Here is a 20,129-nt window from a genome sequence, read left to right on the forward strand (position 1 = left end):
GGTGCCACGGCTGCAGAAGTGCAGGAAGTGGACGGAGACCCTGAGCGGTGCTTGCATCTCAGTTCCGTGATGTACCAGGGCCCTGGCCAAGTCATTGGGCAGTTCAGCTCCCGACTCTGGCCTGTGGGAGGGGCTGGAAATGGAATCCCCTTCCTTCCTCCCCTCCCCTTCTTCTTCATACCTGGGTCCTCCGCTGGAAAACTCGAGCCACAGTTCTGTAGGGCAAAATCAATACTTTCTATAAGAAGTGAGTCCTCAGCACCACGGCTTGATCTAACTCAACAGTTTCACTCACTCCTTCAATAAACATTCAATCCCAGGCGGCTGCACCATGGGGACCCTGGAGTGGCCTCGACACGGTCCCAGACCTCCAACAGCTCACACTTTGGTGGCAGAGACAGAAGGTGATCATTCAGAGTGACAAGTGCCAGGCTGAGCTGAGCTGGGGGGTGTGGGTGTATGTGGGTGGAAGGTCCCAGGGGGCTTCCTGAAGGTGGACACTCTTGAGCTGAGCTTTGAAGCGGGAGGAGGAGGGGGACACGGAGTTTGGGTGGTGGTGTGACAATGGCCAGTGCTCTAGATGGCTGTGTAGAGGGAGTGAACCCTGGGTGCACTAAAGATGTCAGCTGGTTGCCTTCTCAGGGTGGATTGGGGCCCCTGGGGCACGATGGAGGTGCAGGGGGTGTGGTGCCACCTGGGGGTGGGGTCTTTGTGAATGGGCAGTGTCTGTTTGTGTGTCCCCTATATCCCATCATACCCAGTCTCCATGTGGCCCTGTCAGAGCAGAAACAACTGTGCTGGGAGGCCCAGGACAGGGCTGGTGGGGCAGGGTGGCCATTAGTCTGACCGTAGCTGGGTGGGCTGCAGCGTCCCAGTGCCCACCCCTCCTCATGCCTTCCTCTGTCCACCCTAGACTCTGAGGCTTAGGGAGTGTCTTCTGGTTAACTGTGTGGGAGTGTGAGCAGCTCTCTAAGAAGGAGGAGGAGTGGGCCAGGGTGGGGAGTGATGCCCCTCTCTAGTAAGGCTCTGCCCAGATAGGTGCTGGCACTTAGGCTTACTCAGCCTGATGCTATCGTGGTTTAAATAGATGCAGGAAATAGATTTGTGAGTCTGTGTATGTTGGGAGTGTTGGGGGGGGTGGCGCTGGAGAGGGTGGGAATTCTGGGGGTTCGGTAGGAGGTGGGAAGGGGAGGAATAGAGCCCAGTTAGTGGGAATGAGAGCAGGAAAGTTCTCCTTCTTTCCTTTTATCATTTGACTTTCGACATCAGTCTATCGCCTCCTGGTCCTTGGTCTTCACCTGTATCACTTGGGAGAGTGGGAATAGCAGGATCTGCAAAGTTAGACTTACTTGAGTTCGAACTCAGGCTCTGTTGTCTTCCTGCTGTGTGACTTTGGGCAAAGGACTTGCCTCTCTGAGCCTCAGTTTTTTCGTCTGAAAAGCACAGTCAATACTCTTATCTGAGAATTGTCAGGCAGATCAAATGAGATAAGGAAGAAGCTGTCATGCGGAACTTATTTGCTCAGTAAGTTAGGTCTCTCCTTTGGCCTGTTCTGCCCACAGTATCACCGTGTCTCTGTGATGAGACGCAGCATGTGGTTGTAGCTTGCTGTCTATGCCACCTCAGCCACATCTTGGAGAGCAGACTCAGGCCTCTGGGGGCTGCCCGCTCACATGGGCCTATGGGAGGGAGTGCACTTGCCCAAAGGGCTGAGCCGAGCTGCCCTTCGATGAGGTGTAGGTCCCTGCAGGGAGGAGAGACAGCACTGAGGCAGGCCACGGAGTTCAGGTATCTGCAGAACTGCCCGGAGTCATCCCTGCCAAATCCCGGCAAGGCTCAGTGGCTTGGAGTAAGGCTTGGGCAGCTGCCAGCGCCACCATGGGACCTCCTTCTCTGTGCAGAATGGTGTGCATGCACGTTTGCTGGGTGGGGCATTTGGAGGGACCAAGCCCTCAGCACCCCCATCTTCCCCATTCCTCTTCTGGTGTGGACACTGGTGACTGTGTCCTCCTGCCCTGTGTCCCCTTGTCTTCTCCGGGGAAGGTGTCTGGGCAGAAGAGCGATGGGGGCGCTGCCTCCCACGCCTGGGGCAGGGCTGGAGCTGGGTACCACTTCAACCTACCATGCCTTCGAGGTCCAGCCATCCACAGGGCACCTCTTTCACAGCAAGAAAATGCCTTGGGGGAATGCAAATCACAATAAGCAGCATATTGTGCTATTTTTGTGTGTGTGGGAGGGTGATTCTCATTTATTCTCCAAACCTCCCCGCCCTGGTTTGATGCACCACAGTGCCCTCCAGAAGCAGGCCTGCTGCATGGGAACCTGTGTCCCCGGGCTCCTCTCCTGGCCAGCAGGAGCTCACCCAGGGGCCCTGTGCCCAGCTGAGCTTGCCGTGGGGGGGGGGTGGGCAGCCTCACAAGTGCCTCCACCTGTGATGGTGCCATTCTGTGCGTGTACCTGGCATTGCCGCCTCCTGCTTGACTGAGGTGCTGGTGCCCGGTGATGAGGAAGGGGATGCCTGCTGCCCTCAAGCTGGCCTCTAGGGAAAGGCTCATGTGCTGCTGGTGCCCACTCTGACTTGGAGAGTTTTGTGACACAGCTTTGCTCACGATTACACCCTCTGCACCCATCAGAGGTCTTGGACGTGATCAGTCCCAGTGACAGGCCCTGCATGTAGGGTCTCCCTTAGCTCTGATGCCCTACGTTGCCAGGGTGCCTCTCCTAGGGTGCATCCTTCAGAGGCCTCTCATCCCCTTCAGCACACAGGCCCGAGGCAGCCCTGCCCGCTGGCTGCCAGGTGTGCCAGTGTGTCTGTGCTCATCCTGGCCTGTGATGCGCGTGACCTCCATGAGATTTCCATGACGGCAGAGCTAGGTGAGGGCGCTGCTTTTCCTTTTAACCCTGATCTGCTCTCCTCCGCCAGCTTCTTCCCTGGCACTCAGGCCTCACCAAGCTCCCTCAAGCCTCCAGGGGCTACCCAGATGCTGATGGAGGGCTGAAGGGCTGGCCTCATTCCCCGCAGGGCTGGGAGGCACCGGCTCTTGTCCTGTCCTGCCCTGTGGGCCTTCGGCCCAGGCTTGAGGTGGGCAGCTTGTGCGTCTCAGAAGCCTGAGTTCTCCATCTAATTCAGCTCATTTCCTGGGGGTGGGTCAGACTTAGCAAGAGACCTCATGTCACCAAGCCTGAACTATTCCTTCTGGAAAGGGGGGCTATGCCCTCCTAGGCCTGTAGAAGATACCAGGTGATAGTTTGTAAGTGTAGCGCGTGCCACTAGGCGATAGGTGCCCCTCCCCCAGTCCTGCTGGCTCTGGGGTGGGGCCTGGGCTCCTAGGTCTGCCCATCTCTTTGTCCCTGAGTCTGTGCTTCTAGCTGACTCTGTCCCCTGACCGCCCATGGCCCTGACTGTCCTCTCTGCCTCCTGTCCCGGTGCTCACTGACCCAGGTCCTACCAGGATGAGGAGCAGGAAGAGTCAGCCTAAGCCTCCTGTCCTCTGGCTGTGTCCTCACTGGGGCCACTTTGCCAAAGGCAGGCCTCACCTGTGCTCAGGAGGGGAGCCTCCAAGCCTCCCTGGTGCTCATGGGGTCAAAACAAAGCCCTTCAGCTGAGCAGGCAAGACGTCCACTGTGAACCCACCTCCTTGTGTCCCCCTCACCCCAGGACGAGTGGCCCATTCCTGGCAGATCCACAAAAGCCACGTGTGGGCCTTGGCTCTCACCAGGCCACCAGCCTCATTGCCCTCTTTCTCTTGGTCCCCCCTTTTTTTTTTTTTTTTTTTTTAAATATGATTTATTTCAAGTAAATGTCCTATTTGTTGTTGTTGTTTTTTTTTAATACACTTCCGGGCATTTTTATTTTTAAATTTCATTTATTTATTTATGGCTGTGTTGGGTCTTCGTTTCTGTGCGAGGGCTTTCTCTAGTTGCGGCAAGCGGGGGCCACTCTTCATCGCGGTGCGCGGGCCTCTCACTATCGCGGCCTCTTGTTGCGGAGCACAGGCTCCAGACGCGCAGGCTCAGTAATTGTGGCTCACGGGCCCAGCTGCTCCGCGGCACGTGGGATCTTCCCAGACCAGGGCTCGAACCCGTGTCCCCTGCACTGGCAGGCAGACTCTCAACCACTGCGCCACCAGGGAAGCCCTCTTGGTCCCCTTTTTAATCTATGTTTTGGCCCAGCATCAGCAGCCCTGCCCTTTGTGAAGCCCTTTGCCACTCCAGGCCACATGACCGCCAGCTCACTCTCCTCCTGCCTGATATCCCTCTGTGGACACCAAGCCTCGTCTGGCCCATGCCCCGGGTCCCCCCTCCGTGACGTTTCTGGGACCTGGGGCCAGATCTGCATCATCTCTGTGTTCCCAGCGTGGGCCCCAGCTGGGCATATAGTAGGTGATTGGAGAGATTTGGGATGGGCTCTCGGGGGCAATTTGACTACCTGATGGGGAGGACCTGTCTCCCAATCGGTCTTCTTGTGGCTAGAAAGGTGCCCATGGGAACACTGACCCCCACCGATCACATTTCTCTTAAGTTCCTCTCTGATTTGTGAATTTTGTCGTATTGTTTTTGAATTTTCTCCAAGCATCTGCTACTATGAAATTTTTCATTATCACTGGCAAAGATCCCTTCTCATCCCTGCTGGCTGCAGGAGATTTCTGACTTCTCTCCTGGTCTGCTCCAAAGCACCTGGGAACTGAGATGGGTAACGTCCCTGGACCAGCCGGGCTCTTTCATGCAGGTCTCAGGAGTGAGCCATCAGCAGGGCTGGCCTGAATGGCCAGGGCCACACAAGCCACAGCCCATGTCCTGAGCGTTTTGCTTTTATTTCCTCAGGCTGTAGGGCTGGTCCAGCCGGGAAGGCTGCCTTTGGGGGCCAGGCCAGCACCCGCCCCATCCCCTTTTCTGTTCTTGAGAGACCCTCAGGTGGGGGCCGCTGGGAGCAGGGGCAGCTGTCTCCTCTAGACTCATTCTCTAAAAGTGGCCCCGTCTCTACAATTCTGGAGGCTGGGTGTTGTCATGATGGCTGTTAGGATGATGGTGAGCTGTTAGAACTGAAGGGCGGGCAGGGCCTTGGGGTGAATGAGCAAAGCAGCTGCAGGCTTTGGCGGGCACCCAGGCTGGGTGTCAGCCCCCCTCACCCCTCACCAGCAGAGCTGCAGCTGGCACCCTGCTAGGCGTGTGCACAGGTGGGCAGAGGCAGGCCTTGGGCACTATATTTCGTTGTTGTTTTGTTCGGTTTGTTGATTAAATGCATTTATCATATCTGAAATCACTGTTGTAATCCCATTTTTAAGGTGGGGCCTGGAGAGGGTGTGGCTTGCCCAAAGCCCCATGTAGCTGTAAGAAAAGAGCAGTGATTTGAGTGCAGACAGTTCGGCGCCAGAACCTGTTCTCTTACCACTGCACTGTTCATCTCTCTATGAGGGAAGCAGTGCTTCACTTCTTTCTGTTTTAGCCCCAGAAGGCTGGACAGTGGCCTGCCACCTTCCCCTATATGTCATCGGATGTCCTCTGCACTAATGTGGCTTTCAGTTTAAAAGAGGCTGGGGGCTTCCCTGGTGGTGCAGTGGTTAAGAATCTGCTTTTGCCAGGACAGGAATAAAGACGCAGAGGTAGAGAATGGACTTGAGGACACGGGGAGGGGGAAGGGTAAGCTGGGACGAAGTGAGAGAGTGGCATTGACATATATACACTACCAAATGTAAAATAGATAGCTAGTGGGAAGCAGCCGCATAGCACAGGGAGATCAGCTCGGTGCTTTGTGACCACCTAGAGGGGTGGGATAGGGAGGGTGAGAGGGAGGAGACGCAGAGGGAGGGGATATGGGGATATATGTATACGTATAGCTGATTCACTTTGTTATACAGCAGCAACTAACACAACTTTGTAAAGCAATTATACTCCAATAAAGATGTTAAAAAAAAAAAGTAAATTTTAATTAAAAAAAAAAAAAGAATCCGCCTGCCAATGCAGGGGACACGGGTTCGAGCCCTGGTCCGGGAAGATCCCACATGCTGCGGAGCAACTAAGCTCGTGTGCCACAACTACTGAGCCTGTGCTCTGGAGACCGCGAGCCACAACTACTGAGCCCGCATGCCTTAACTACTGAAGCCCGCGCACCTTGAGCCCATGATCTGCAACAAGAGAAGCCACCGCCATGAGAAGCCCGCGCACCACAACGAAGAGTAGCCCCCGCTCTCCGCAACTAGAGAAAGCCTGTGCGCAGCAACAAAGACCCAACGCAGCCAAAAATAAATAAATAAAATTAATAAATTTATTTAAAAAAATAAAATAAATAAAAGAGGCGGGGAAGGAGTGTGCTAAGTGCTTGATAAGTGAATGAATGATGAATGAATAGACGCTTCCCAAGGGGAAGGCATTAGCATCTTAGAATTGATTCAAGATGTATTTTGTGCCAGAGGCTTCTTTTCATGTCTTCTGTGTAATGCGGGTGCTGTGACCCATCCCACCCTGCCCTCTTCCCATTAAAAAAAAATTAGACACTGACGTCTGACGAGTGTCCAGCTCGGGCTGGATGCTGAGTGACAGGATGTGGCTTGGGTTTCAAGATTGCTGCCTCCCGGGAGGAGTATCAGAGGGCTGGATGGACACAAGTTCACATATAAGAGGCACGTCAGGAATTTGTGGGACCACTTCCCTGCCAGCATTCTGTTCACAGTCAGCTGTGGGTTTGGACCAGTAAATGTGGACAGCAGCCTGCTTGGACTTCTTCATGCAAAGACCATGACAAGGATGTGAAGAACACGGCGGGACCTGGGCGGTGTAACCAGCTCCATCTGCCACCACCACCTCCCCGGTGTTGCCCAGTTTCCTGCCTCCTGCCCTCACCCTCCGTGCCATGTGATGAGGGCTGTGGAGAGCAGTGTACAGAGGAGTGAGGAAGGCGTGAGGGGGCTGCCCCTTGCTGCTTATCTTCCTGGGCTTGGCTTCAAAGCACGGGTACTGGTGACAGCCAGGGAGGCCAGCAACTAGGTGGGGCAGAGTGAGGAAAGGGGCTGAGCTGTGGAGGGGTGGGCCCTGAAGAGGGCTCGGCAGCCCAAATCCCTCATTTGAGGGACATCTGGCAGTTGGCAGTGTTGAGCTCAAGGCTCACATCTGGAGACTGGGTGTGGCTCTCCAGTCATGGAACCAAGGAAGGGGGCAGGATGGACTGGGGGCCCCTCTGGGCCAGTAGAGCCCAGAAGATGGCGGTTTAGGGATGGTATCCTTCCCTGGAGGGTGGGCTATCCCTGCCTTTTGGGAGGGCTTCAGGCATGGTTCCAACCAGGTGACAGGCCAGGGAGTGGCACAGAGGGCTGGATCCACCTATGCCTGACCTGCCCAGGCTGTTGGAGGGGGACTGAGGTGTGTGTGGGTGTCCCTGTGGATACTTACCCTAAAGACATCCCCGTAGGATGGTGACAACCTATGGCCTTAAGGTTTGCCTGGTGATAGCAACCATCTGGGGCTGCCCAGTGATGGTGGTGGACCAAGGCCAGCACTGTGCTCCTCCAGCATTGTCCTATTGTTGCCTGCTCCCCTGAGGCATCTGAGTGTCGATCCCAGCCTGGGTGCTAGGCGCAGAGAGGTCTTTAGGGTGCTCAGTCCAGAAGGTGATGGAGACCCCCGAACAAACAGTGACACTGAGCTGTAATCGTGTATGTGGTAGGGATACAGCAGGCGCAAGGCCTGTGCTGTTCTAACTGGGTGAAGAAGGCCTCTGGAGAGGAAGAGGCACTTGAACTGGGTCTGGAATGATGATGAGGGGACAGCGATGTGAATTTCTAGCAGGGGAGTGCAGGTGCAGAGATTTGAGCCTGACCTCAAGGACCCCTGCTTTGCACCTTGGAGCCTGGGAGTTGCCTTCTGGAAGCCTGCTGGCAGGCCAAGCTGCAGGATTAGTGCGAAGTCTTGGAGCTGGAGCTCAGCGCTGGAGCTTGGCAGGATGGGGATGTTTCTGCGCCCTCCACATTTTCCTGGAAGGAGTCCTGGCCCAGAGGTGACACTTGTTCCTGCTACACTAATCCCCTGGGCGGGGAGGACCAGAGAGCTGAAGGCCTACAGGTGGGCATCCATGGGTCAGCTTTCAAGCCCCGGATGAAGACTGGGTGCCAAGGCATAGATGTGGGGCTCTGTCCCTTTGGGACGGTCAGTCCTTCTGGGAGAGAGGGCATAGGCTGGTGGGGGAGAGAGTGAGATTTGCATACACATATACTCTGTCTCTCTCTGACAGAGAGCTGAGACTTAGAAAGTGGGAAACAACAGAGAGAATAAGAGAGATATCAGAGAGAGCTAGAAAAAGTCAGACATGGGTTGAGATGCAAAGGGAGAACCTGAAGCCTCATGGTGTCTCTATTCCCCATCTGAGAGGGCCAACGGGCCCTGGAAGGAGCACCAGGCTGGGGCCTGGTGTCTGGATGGCCTTGGCTTTCCGGAGACAAATGCAGGTGGAGGGAGGGGAGAGGCAGGCACGGAGCTGGCCTTGGGCACCCTGGGGATGCGGGGAGGACTGAGGTCAGGCTCCGTGGTCTGGCCTGTCCATGTATATCCAAACGTGACCTCTGGTTCACTGTGCTCATTTAATCCTCGTAAGAGTCCTAGAGGTGGGGACTGTTCTTAGCCCATTTACAAGTGAGGAATTGAGGCTCAGAGAGGTTAAGTGACTTGCTTGAGGGCACACAGCTGTAGCAGTGGGCCTGCCTGCCTCCTGGGCCCATGTGCTCAACTTTGAGGTCAGGGGCAGCTCAGGGTTTCAAGTCAGGCTCCCCTGTGACTTCAGGCAATACCCCAACCTTGGGTCTCTGCTCCTATGCCTCCTGTCTAAAATGAGGTAGCAGAACCCACTTCCCTGGGAGGCTGTGGGACTCAGTGATTAGTTGGATGGGCCCTGAATGGTGCCTGGCCCCTACTTTGCCTTTCAAACTCCTACTCATCCCCCAAGACCCATCCCAAATGCCTCTTTCTCTATGGAACTTTTCCTTGACATCTCCTTGCTAGGCAAAATTAATCATTCCTTTTCCTGCAAGATTCTAGCACACTTCTCTTGAGTGTGTATTATTTGACTTTATGCTGAATTCCTAAATTCCTAAGAAAAAGGACTGAGTTTCACAGCCTTCTGTGTCTCTAGGCACAGGACCTGATACAGCGATGATCAGAGGATTTTGGGTGAAGGAATGAGTAAGTGCAAGCACAGATACACGGTGAGGGGAGCCCAGGAAGAGACGTCTGGCCTCGGGGCAGAGAGGCTGCAGGAGTCGCCACCCACCACCCCCCCTTGGTGCTTGGCTGCTTTTGAGGTTCTCTGAATCTCCCAGGACTCATCACCGTCCTGATTTAACTTTCACAGTGTAGGCTTCCGGTGAATCCCGGCCTGGGAGCCTGGTGTTCCCTTGGTGGAGCAGTAAAAGTCATTAACGAGGAGCCGGAGAGCTATAAATAAGCCAGCACGATCTCACCCAGTGTTCCCTGTGTTTCCAATCTGCGGGAGCAGGGAATCCGTTTTGATTCATTAATTGGCATAAGGATGAGGCCCCAGAGATTGGCGTGGAGCCGCCGGCCCTTCCCCACCCTACTGGTTGGCTCCGTGCATCCTGCCTGCACCAGCTGCCCCCCTGCCCTGGGCTACAGTCCAACATCCAGGGGGACCCTTTGGCCTTGCTCCTGTTCCCCTCCCTGGGCTGGGCTGACCGTGAGGCCAGAGGGGCGTGGGAGATGCTGCAGGACAGGCACCTGCCCAGGCGCTGCTGCCTAGGCAAGGCCTTGGGCCCAGCCAGCTTTCCTCTCCACTGTCCCCTCGGTACCCTCTAAGCTCTTGGTGAAACCCGCCTTAGAGTGGAGGGTCAGCTTTAAGAAACTCCCCTTCTCCACATTGTGGGATGTAGCTTCACTCTGGGGAGGACCTGAGCATCTGGGGACCTTGGCAAGTTTGAAAGCTCTGCCTCACCCATGAAATATGGACACCAATAGTGCTTGTCTTATGGAGTTGTTAAGAGTATTAAATAGTTTGTTGCTCTGCTAGGCCATGCTGGGGGCTGGGCCACAGGCTAGGAGGGTGTGCAGCACACAGGTGCTTCTGCTCACGGGCTCATGGTTCAGAGAATGGGACAGAACAGTCCACGATTGCAAACGTCAGTGGGTGGTCTGCAGGCGGAGTACCTTGAGGGAAGATTAGGTTCATGGAAAATTCTCTTCAGGGAGTCACAGTTACCCCCAAAAATACAGAATGAGGAGAGATAGCCAGATAGAAGTGGGAGGAGTGTGGCAGGCCAAGGGCGAGTATGTGAGGAGACCCACAAGTGGGCAAGAGCTTGGACATCCGAGTTACTGCACAAAAGCCAGCTACCTGGAACACAGGGCACGGGTGTGATGGCTCAGGGCTCTGTCGGGGTGTGGACTTTATTTTAAGGCCGACGGGAAGCTAATGCAGATTCTAAGCAAGGACAGCACAGTCTGGTTGGCATTTTAATCTGTGAAGGCCAGTCCACTGCAGTGGACTGAATGGGTGGCATGTGGATCTGGGGGAGGTTGGGTGTGTGGAGGTCCAGTGGGGAGATAGTAGTGGTTTAGACCAAGGTGATGGCATTGGAGATGGAGGAAAGTTGACAGATCCAAGATACATTTTGGAGATAAAACAATCGGGACTTGGTGATGGCTTGGGTGCAGAGGGTCAGGGAGAGAGAAGGTTCAAGAACAACTGGGTGGGTGGGAGTGCCCCTTTATGGAGATTGGGAGACCAAGAGGGACAGGATCACACCCCAGGGAGCTCGGTGTTGACACACCAAGTTTGAGTTGCCAATGGACTCACTGTGGGAGACCCCCTGGTTGGGGGTCAGGAGCCCAGCGAGGGCTGTGGGCTGGAGCGATTACAGGAACCGTCAACAGAACCGAGGTGTAACTTTCAAAGGGATGGGTCAGATATACCAAGGAAGGTTGATGATTCCATAGAGAGGACATTGTGATGGATCTGGGTCTGGGTCTGGGTCTTGGTCTGGGTCTGGGAGACGGCAAGTCATGGGAGCAACCAGAGCTCGTAAGCAGGGGCCAGCCTAAGATGGGAGAAGCTTTCTTCCTCAGCTTTCAGCACAAACGCAGATAGGTGTGTAGATCTGGTGATAAGAACTGGGATGAGTTCCTTATGATGATGGCTTCTGTTTTTAATCTATGAAAAATGAAGCAAGGTCATTAGTTGAACTTGGGGCAGAAACCCGGAAGGTTTGAGGAGAATGAGCAAGGCAGGTGGTGCAGAGGATGTAAGTGAATATGGCGGGGTGAGGAGCCCTGTTGAGGATGGTGACACAGCTTTCCCACTTTGGGTCCCCACATTGCTGGGTGCGTGGGTCTCTCTGACTCTCCGCTGTTTGCTCACAGACATGGAGAAGTGGGTGGGCAGGTGGACCCACCACGGTTGACCCTGGGTTGGGGTTTCCCAGCCGTCCTATATAAGGAGAGAGAGCAGAGAGAGGGAGTTTGCAGCAGAGGGACTGTATCGATAGACAGGCAGAAACCAAACTGAGCAAGGAGTCAGGAGTGAAGGCAGGAGGATGCTGGTGGGAGAGTCACTTAAGCAAAAGGTCTGTAGGACAAGATGCTTATCAAGTTTGTCCTGTGCTCAGGAGGGATGCGAGGCCTCAGTGACCCTCCCCTTTGGGGGCCTTTCGATGGTGAGAGGCGATGGGGGTCAAGGTCCTGCCGGGCCCGAGCTCTAGCGCTCACCTTTGTATGGTGCTGCCACCCGTTTCCCCCCATTTCATGGTTTTGTTTACCTTTTAAATGTCTTAATAAAACATGAAAAATAGTTATTCTCCATAGATCAGTAATTTACTGAGTTACGACGATACTAAATTTGGTCAATTATTCATCAGCTATAAAGTATTTATAAATGCTACCTTAATTTAAAGCATTAGCCACTAGAATTCAAATATTAATAAAGTTGGTGCCAGCTTAAAGGAGGAAAGGAAGGGCACAGATAATGAGGGTAGCTTGGGGGAGGGTGAGTGCTCCTGGCTGTTCACATTGTTGGAGTAGCGGGGTGGTACATGGAGCCCGGATTGTGGGGCAGGCAGAGGTGCTGGAGGGCCTGGGGCTGGCCTGCTGGACCCCGTCGGAGAGAGATCATTACCTCTGGAGGGCAGGGCTGAGCCCAGGGCTGCCCGGAGCCAGCTCTCCCTTCTGCTGCCTGCTGTTACCGGCAGAGCCTTGCCCAGCTTCTCTGACATGAGGGCACCTCTACTAGGCTGCTTCCACTCGGATGGAGTGCCCTCTCTTGCCTTGTCCATCTGGAGAAGTCCTGTCACTCTTTAAGGGGCTACCCAGAGGCCAGTTAGCACATGAGGTTGAAAGGGTTTGTAGCCTCAGAGAAGCAGGGGCTGCATGGGCGATCTCACCTATTTGGGGACCACGTCAAGTCTTCCAGGAGGAACAGGTGTGGATGTGCTCGGGGCACCATGCATTCAGGGCACATGGTGGAGGGAAGGGCTGGGATGGCCGTGGTCAGCATCATTATTAGGTGACGGCACCAGGAATGGTGCATCTCTTCCAGCACAAGCCTCCTGGGGTATTGCTTCCCCCCGTCTTGGCCTGAGAATTTTCCAGGAATGCCCATGGGGATGGAGAAGACTGGGCGTGGATCAGTAGTGGTTCCCAGACTGATCTCAATGTCTGGGGGCACCTCTCTTATCTCCAACACTCACCTGGGGCCCCGAGTGACTTGATGCACCAAGGATTTGCCTTTAGCAGAGGGAGGCCTTGTTCTTGCTTGCTGGCTCCTTCTCTAGGGCCTGCGTTAAGTGTGGAGCTGCCCCAGGAGTTTCCATCCAGGGAAGGGCTGGGTAGAGTCAGCCATGGAATCCTGGCCTCTGTCCTCTGCTGGCCACCATCTCTTCCTGGGACTGGCTGTAGAGGTACCTGGTGGTCTGGTTCCGATGCTCTCGTTGCCATTCACTCTCTGGCTGTATGGCCCTAGCCAAGTGGTCAGCCCTCTCTGTGCTTCAGTTTTCTCACCAGGGGATCAGAAAGCTCACCTGGGGTGAGAATTAGGGAGACCCTGCTTGTCAGTGCTACACCTGGCACATCCTACCCTGAGAGTCCTGTGTCTGGAGAATCCTGAATCAGCAGGACGCTGACATCTCAGGGGAAGCTGGCAGGGATGTGACTGTGGGGCTGTCTGGGAAATGCTGGCTGAGCTCCATGATCCTCTTGCCTGGGCCCAACCTGAGTCTGAACAGCCTGCTTCTTCCCGATTCCTGGGAATCCATCACGTGGCCCGGAGACCTCTGCTCTCCTAGGCCGCTGAGCTTGGGTAAGGGGTCTCGAAGCTGCTCATTACATTCATCTCCACTTCTTACTTTCGCAGCTGATGAGCCATTCTTGGGGAGCTCATATCAATCCATCAAGCCTGCATTGTTATCATCAAGAGAGAGATCAGCTTTATGACCATATGATATTGGAGACAAAGAATTATAACAAAGGCTGTTATCTTCTAGTGAGCTGCAGAAGCACCTCTAAGCTGGAGACAGAGGTGACTTCTGCATTCTTACTATGCATCAGGCAGTGCCAAATGGTTCTTCACATACAAAGACCTTTCAGAGAATATGCACAACAGCTCTGTGAAGTGGGTGCCATCATCCTTCTCTGACAGAAAAAGCACAGAGGCCCAGAGAGGGTCAGCCCCTCGCCCAAGGTCCCACAGCATGTACGTGGCAGGGCCTGGATTCAGATCCAAGCCATCGGACGCCAGCACTGGAGTTCAGTGTCTCTTCTACAACTGGGGTGTGAGTTGTGTGATGTCCTGTCCTAGGAATGAGCACACAACCTTGTTTAAGCTAATAGCTGGTGTGGCTTTGATCTGATGTATTTTGATCTTGTTATTTTTATGTTAGGAGCCTCTAAATAACCATCATTTCAACAGTGCCCCAATTAGCAGGCCATTCACAGTGGATTAGAAATTGACTTGTATCAGGCTTCTCCATTAGTGCCTGGGAGAGGCTTCCAGCCTTAATTACCCACCCTGCTCACCTAGGAGGTTGAGGCCTTGAGGAGCTTCCGTGGTGCTGCGGGTGTCCATACAGGGACGGGTCAGGGTGCCCACCTCCACGGGGAGGGTTGGTCAGCAGCAGGAGTGAGGTCGTTCTCTGTTGTAACTGCTATTTCTTGGGATCCTGGGCATGACTTGGGTGGGGACATTGATGGGGAGCTGGGGATGCCCAAGGAGAGGGGCAGGAAACTGACATGTATTAATATTTAGCATCTTTCTTGTGCATGGCACGGGATTGGCATTTGTGGTCCACGTTCTAAGTCAGTGCTCCCATAGCTCTGCTGGGTAGAGGTTCATATCTTCAGTTAATAGAAAACGGGCGCTCAGGAAGGAGACACACCCATGACCACACAGTCGCTGGCCAGAGGAGCCCAAACTGGAACTTTGGTCTGTGAGATTCTAGCGTTCCTTCTGCTGCCCTGGTGAGCCCAGGCCCAGCCAAGAAGCTGGTGTCTCGGGCTGCCACCGGGGCTGGGGCAGGGGGACCTGTTCCCTGAGCACGTTCCCACTGCCCAGCCCCTGTGTCTTTGTCCCACTGCACCCCTCACTCACACTGCTCCCCCCATCTCTCCTGGTCTAAATCCTTTTCTTCCTTTCAGGCCCTGATGCTGACCCCACATGAGTTCAGCCTCTTCTGGGTCCCAGGGAGCTTCCCCTTTCCTTCCTCGCAGGCCAGGTTGTGGGGTCTGGCTCCTTGGTAGATCCTAAGCTCCTCAGATGGGGCCTGTGTTCATCCTGCTCTTTGCCCCTCCCCCTCCCCAGTGCTCATTGCAGGGCTTTGTGCTTAGGGGGTGTGCTGAGTGTATACATAAAACACACAGGAGGGAAGAGACAAATCCATCCATGGTGAGCAGTGGGATGTGTGCCCAAATGAGGAAACTGAGCCTCACGGAGGTTTAGTGACTTAATAACCCAGCATAGGTGGAATGGGGATGGGGCTCGCCATCAGAAGTCAGGAAGTCCCTGAGATGGAGCCAGGTGGGGTGGACGACAGAGAGCCAAGACCCAGTGATGGTACAGTGGGTGTCTTGGGCTGGGACCAAGGGCTGGAGTTCCTGGGCAACTTTACACCCTAGTGATGTACAGTGTGTTTTGTAAGATTACTTTTTAAACGTATAAATGCGGTGTATCAGCGTTAAAGAGAATATGTACAAGAGAAGAAAGAAAAATCCATTTATCATCACAGACCTTGGCTTTTAGTGTCTTCTCTTGCCTTTTTCATAAGCATGCTATCCACCTAGTTGTAATCCTGGTGAGCGTAAAATGTCGTGCCCTGGTTTTGTCACTTAGTCACCCCCCAGAAGCATTTTTAGACGAGAAGCCATCTTAGTCCAGCCCTTATCGGTTGTGTGGCTTCACATCTTGTTATCTGGAAAATAGACACAGTGATGCCTGCCGTACAGGGATGTCGTGAGAATAATGTGAACTCATGTATATAGAGTACTCGACACAGTTTTTTGGCACAGAGGAAATTCTCACAAAATAGACCCTCCTCCTACATAGCTTCATGTTTATCCATTGTTGGAGGATTATTTTCCTTTTGTAAAGGAATTACCTGTTCACGACATGAAATTTTGGCAAAATGTAGAAAAAAAGGAAAACCATGTCTAGACGTCTTCTAAAATGCAGTCACTTTTAACATTCTGCAATATTTCCTTCTGGTCTTTCTTTCATGCATGTTAAGTTTTATTTAATTGGTATCATAAAATACATACAATTTTGTATTACTTTCACATAACTTTTTTATGACAAGCACTTTCCCATCTTCCTGTAGTATCTTCATAAATAGTTTTAAAGGCTGTGTGTGCTTTCAACAAATGGAACACTTTTATGTCACTCACCTCTTCGCATCTTTTAGATCGTTAGCAATATATCAAGAGTCTGGATAAGTATCCTCTGAATGTTTTTGGATCTAAAGCCATTTTTACAGCTTGGATGGATGCCCAAAGTGGAATTATTGACCAGAGGGCATGAAAATGTCAAGGCTTATGGTATTATTGTATCAGTCTTGACTGACTGCTGTGTGCCAGGCACATTGTGTGTCTGGAAAAGGATGGTGAGCAGAATGGGCATGGCCTGTGTCCCCTTGGAGCTTGAGGTCAAGTGGGAGAGAGAGACAGTTATACACGCAATGCAGTGTCATATAGGGGAAGTGTGGGATGCACATGAAGCGCTTGACAAAGGGTCCTTAGTCTGGGGGTGTAGAGTCTGGGTCTTGAAGCGAGAGTGAGTGTGAAGGTTCAGGAGGCAACAGGAAATGTGATGGGTTCCAGGGGCCGAAAGGTGGGCAGTGGTCTGTAACAGAGCGGGCGGGGGCGTGTGAGGAGCCTGAGGCTGCAGGCACTGGGGAGCCTGCAAGACTGCCCTAAGGAGTTTGACTCTATCCGCAGCGGTCTTGGGAGCCACCAAAGGGCTTTAAACAGTAGCATGACATGATTGGATTTCAATTCAGGAATGAACTCGGCCGCGTGGAGCCTGAATGCGAGGGGCCAGAGCATTTAGGTGGCTGCATGGTCTTCAAGAGAGACTGCAGAGAATCTCTTGTTTAACCACCCCCTCCTCCTGCCTTGTGTTTGGAGGCTGAGGGTTCAGCAGGGAGAGTTGTGGGCATTTGAGTTGTCTTCCTGCCGAAGCCCATGAATGTGCAAGGTGAGAGTCCGTGCGTGGGGAGCAGCTGGCCTTTGGTATTTGAAAGCTTGGAGGTGTCTTCCTCTTCCCGCACCTTCCCAGGCTCCCACTGCCTTGCTCCTTGGATTTCCTCCCCCTAGTCTTCGTCTCCTCCTCCCAGCCTGGTCTGAGGCATTACATAAACCCAGGTGCTTTCAACCGAAAGAACCGCATTGTCAAAGTTGTTCAAAAGTCTGCCGTTTGCAGTAGAGGCCTGCTGACATTCACAGGCTGTGTTTTGAAACTGCATCTGCTTTCCCACATTCCTGCCATCACATAAAGCATTATTAATAAGTGTTTGCTTCAAAACTGGTGCAGTGGGTTGCAGTGTTGGGAGGTACATCTTTCTATTAATTGGTCTGATGTTCCAAAATGGTCTGTGTGGCTAAAAGGGTTTACTGGAACTCATGGTTGCTGGATGACTTCAAAAGGTGATCCCTGAGCGCAGCTACCCTAGAAACAGCTGCTGGCGTCTGGTCGTGTTCCTCCTGCACACCTGCGGTCAGCGCCCCAGCTGCACGAGCATCTTCCTTTGTTATTGTCAAGTGGCTTTTGAATAATCCTGGGCTTCTGGAACCAAATGCTTCCTCTGGGATTTGACCTAGTATCTTTATGATATGAATCAAATGGACTTGGCCAGAAGACCTAGGGTTTCTGGGGGGTTTTGCCTACAATCTGGATCCTCGGGGGTAAGTGTCTCCCTGGCTTTCCAATGTTATTCATTCCCCTCAGCCCCAATCAGTTCAGTTCAGCCAACAATTGTAGAGTACACAGTGTATTCTTGGCCTGTGGCGTGGCCTTGGGAATACGTGGATCAACAAAACGAGCTCACAGCTCTTAAGGGGCTCACAGCCCAAGTGGGAAACGGGATGGCTAATTTAGTAGCACTGATGGCTGTCTCAGGCAGATGTGGGTTGTATCCCTGTTCTACTCTCCCCGCTTGAGTAGCCTAGGACAAATGATTTTGCCTCTCCTGACCTCTGTTTTCTCATCTCTTGAATGGACACAAGAACATCTAGCTGGCAGCATCACTAGGGCATCACAGACTGTGCCTGTGAGCGCCTCTGGCCTGGCCTGACATGGGTTCTTGGTCCCTGGAGGGAGGCAGTGTTTCTTGGAACCCTGGGAATGAGCTGCCCGGCATGAGCTGTGCCAGTTGAAGCCAGGGCAGCATCACCCCCATGCTGACCCCACCCTCTCTCTCCCCTCTCTTTCCAGCCTGTGACCTCATGACCCAGGGGATCTTGGCCTTGGTCACATCCACCGGTTGTGCGTCTGCCAACGCCCTGCAGTCCCTCACAGACGCGATGCACATCCCACACCTCTTTGTCCAGCGCAACCCAGGGGGCTCTCCGCGTACTGCCTGCCATTTGAACCCCAGCCCTGACGGCGAGGCCTACACGCTGGCCTCCAGACCTCCTGTGCGCCTCAATGATGTCATGCTCAGGCTGGTGACAGAGCTGCGCTGGCAGAAGTTCGTCATGTTCTACGACAGCGAGTATGGTGAGTTGGGGGCAGGGGCTGCTCTGGGGCTCTGGTGGGGGCATGGCCAGGCACTGGGAGATCTACGAGCTGGACCATCGCTCGTGGAGGCTGAGCACTTTGGAATGGGCTGGGTGTGGACAGCGGTTGGTGGTCTGAGCCAAGTGGGTCTCTGGGTGGTAGGACTGAACCTCGAGCTTTGTGAGTGGGGGAGGAACTCTGAAAACAGATCTGTAGACAGGCACTAAAGTTGCCTAGCAACAACACCTTATCATGACAGCTGAAGTTGGAATCATCTTAGAGTTTTCAATAAAATATTAATAAGCCACTGGCAGGGATCCGAAGGGCTGCACGCAGGCAGTGGTGGAGGCTGGCCAGCATGGGTCCTCCTGGAAGCCTCCTCTGCAAAGTGTTCCCCTCTCACTGGCCACTCTCCCAGCCTTCCCAGCTCCTTGTCTCCCTCTGCCCTGATCTGCCCTCAGTTTCAGGGTTTCTGGCTGGGGCAAAGGTCAGGGGGAGGGACACCCTGAATGTCATGGAGCCAGGCTGGGGTTGTGTGGGTCTGGGGACACTGGGCATGGCTGGTCATGGCTTCTTTGAAGGCCTCCCATATGAAAAAAAAAAAATCATAATTTGCTTGTGAGGAAACTAGAACAGTGGGCTTTGAAGAAATAGCTTTAGGTTTTCTATGACTGCTTTGTGAAAACAGACCATTTCTAGTCCCAAGATAAAATGGTTTCCACCTTATGCGTTTTTTTTTAAAAAAACCTTTTTATTTTGAGGTAATTGAGATTCACATGCAATTATGAGAAACAATTCAGAGATTCTGTGTGCTCCAACATCTCGCCTGTCATACCATATCACAAGTGGGATTTGACCTTGACACAATCCATAGGCTTTGCTCATATTCACCAGTTGACATGCACTTGGGTGTGTGTATTCACTTCTGTGCAATTTTATCACATGTGGATTCATGTGACCGCCACAGTCAGATGCAGAGCAGTTCCCTCACAAGGATCCCCGTGCTACCCTTTTATAGCCACAGCCACCCACATTACGTGTCTTTAAAGGGTGTGGGAGACTGGTGAGGGTCAGCAGCTGCATAGCTGGGGCAAGGGTAGAATGGAGTGGACCCTCGAAAGTCCTGTTTTTCTCTCTTGGTGAAATAATTCCTTTGCCAAGAATGTAACTCAGAGGAGAAACCAGCCTATGTTTGCCTTTGCCTAAATACTCTGCTTCTCTAAGACCAGAATGTTGTCCTCAGCTCTTGAGCAAATATGCTGTTTAGAGTCTTCCAGAAGGAACTGAAAGAGCAGACAGTCACTGGGCTGAAATTAAGATGAGGTGGTGATGGGGAGAAGGGCAGCCGGAGGCTGCAGGCGCTTGAACTGGACTCTGTCCAGGACTCGACCTCTCCTTCCAGACCCCGCTCAATCCCTGACTCTGGGAAGGAGTTTGAGACCATGTCATAGCACCTCTCAGTGGCCCAGCCTTCCCCTGAGAACCCTTTGTGTTGGTGGTTCAACCCCCGACGTTGGGTCTGCTCTGAGGCTGCATCCTGTAGGGAGGTGTGGACACTGCCAGGGCTGAAGGATGCTCTGGTCCAGTGTCTGTAGACCCTTCCCACCTCACTGCTCCTGGTCTCTTTGCTCTCCTTTTGCTCTGACCTATAGAAACTCTTCAAGCCTTGGTTCTTCCTAAGCCCTTAAGGTGGCTTTGGTGGGAACCTCAGCCATAGGAAGCAGGTATCAGCTCTCCAGCCTACCTATCCCATCTGGGCTCCTGTAATTCTTGAAGACCAAATGACACCTAATGGCACTTGCTCAAATTCTGTGTTTTCTTCTTCTTACATCCCTTACCCCCACTTGGCTCAAGGATCAAGTCCCCAAGGAAGGGCACCTGATCTCCACCTGCCTGCAGACTCCTCCCTTTCTCATAGAGCTGGTTCCTTGGTTAC

The 20,129-nt window shown here is 53.3% G+C and overlaps 1 protein-coding gene across 1 annotated transcript in view; it reads left to right on the forward strand.

The window, feature by feature from the left end:
* The window catches only part of GRID1 (glutamate ionotropic receptor delta type subunit 1), a 647,037-nt gene that overhangs the window by 113,555 nt on the left and 513,353 nt on the right, over window positions 1-20,129 (forward strand). Inside the window, exon 3 of the mRNA XM_059899403.1 lies at window positions 17,909-18,193. Coding sequence (XP_059755386.1) covers window positions 17,909-18,193 — 285 coding nt within the window. The remainder of the gene's footprint in view (window positions 1-17,908; window positions 18,194-20,129) is intronic.

This window comes from Balaenoptera ricei, chromosome 16 (assembly GCF_028023285.1).
Source record: "Balaenoptera ricei isolate mBalRic1 chromosome 16, mBalRic1.hap2, whole genome shotgun sequence".
NCBI classification, from domain to species: Eukaryota; Metazoa; Chordata; class Mammalia; order Artiodactyla; family Balaenopteridae; genus Balaenoptera; species Balaenoptera ricei.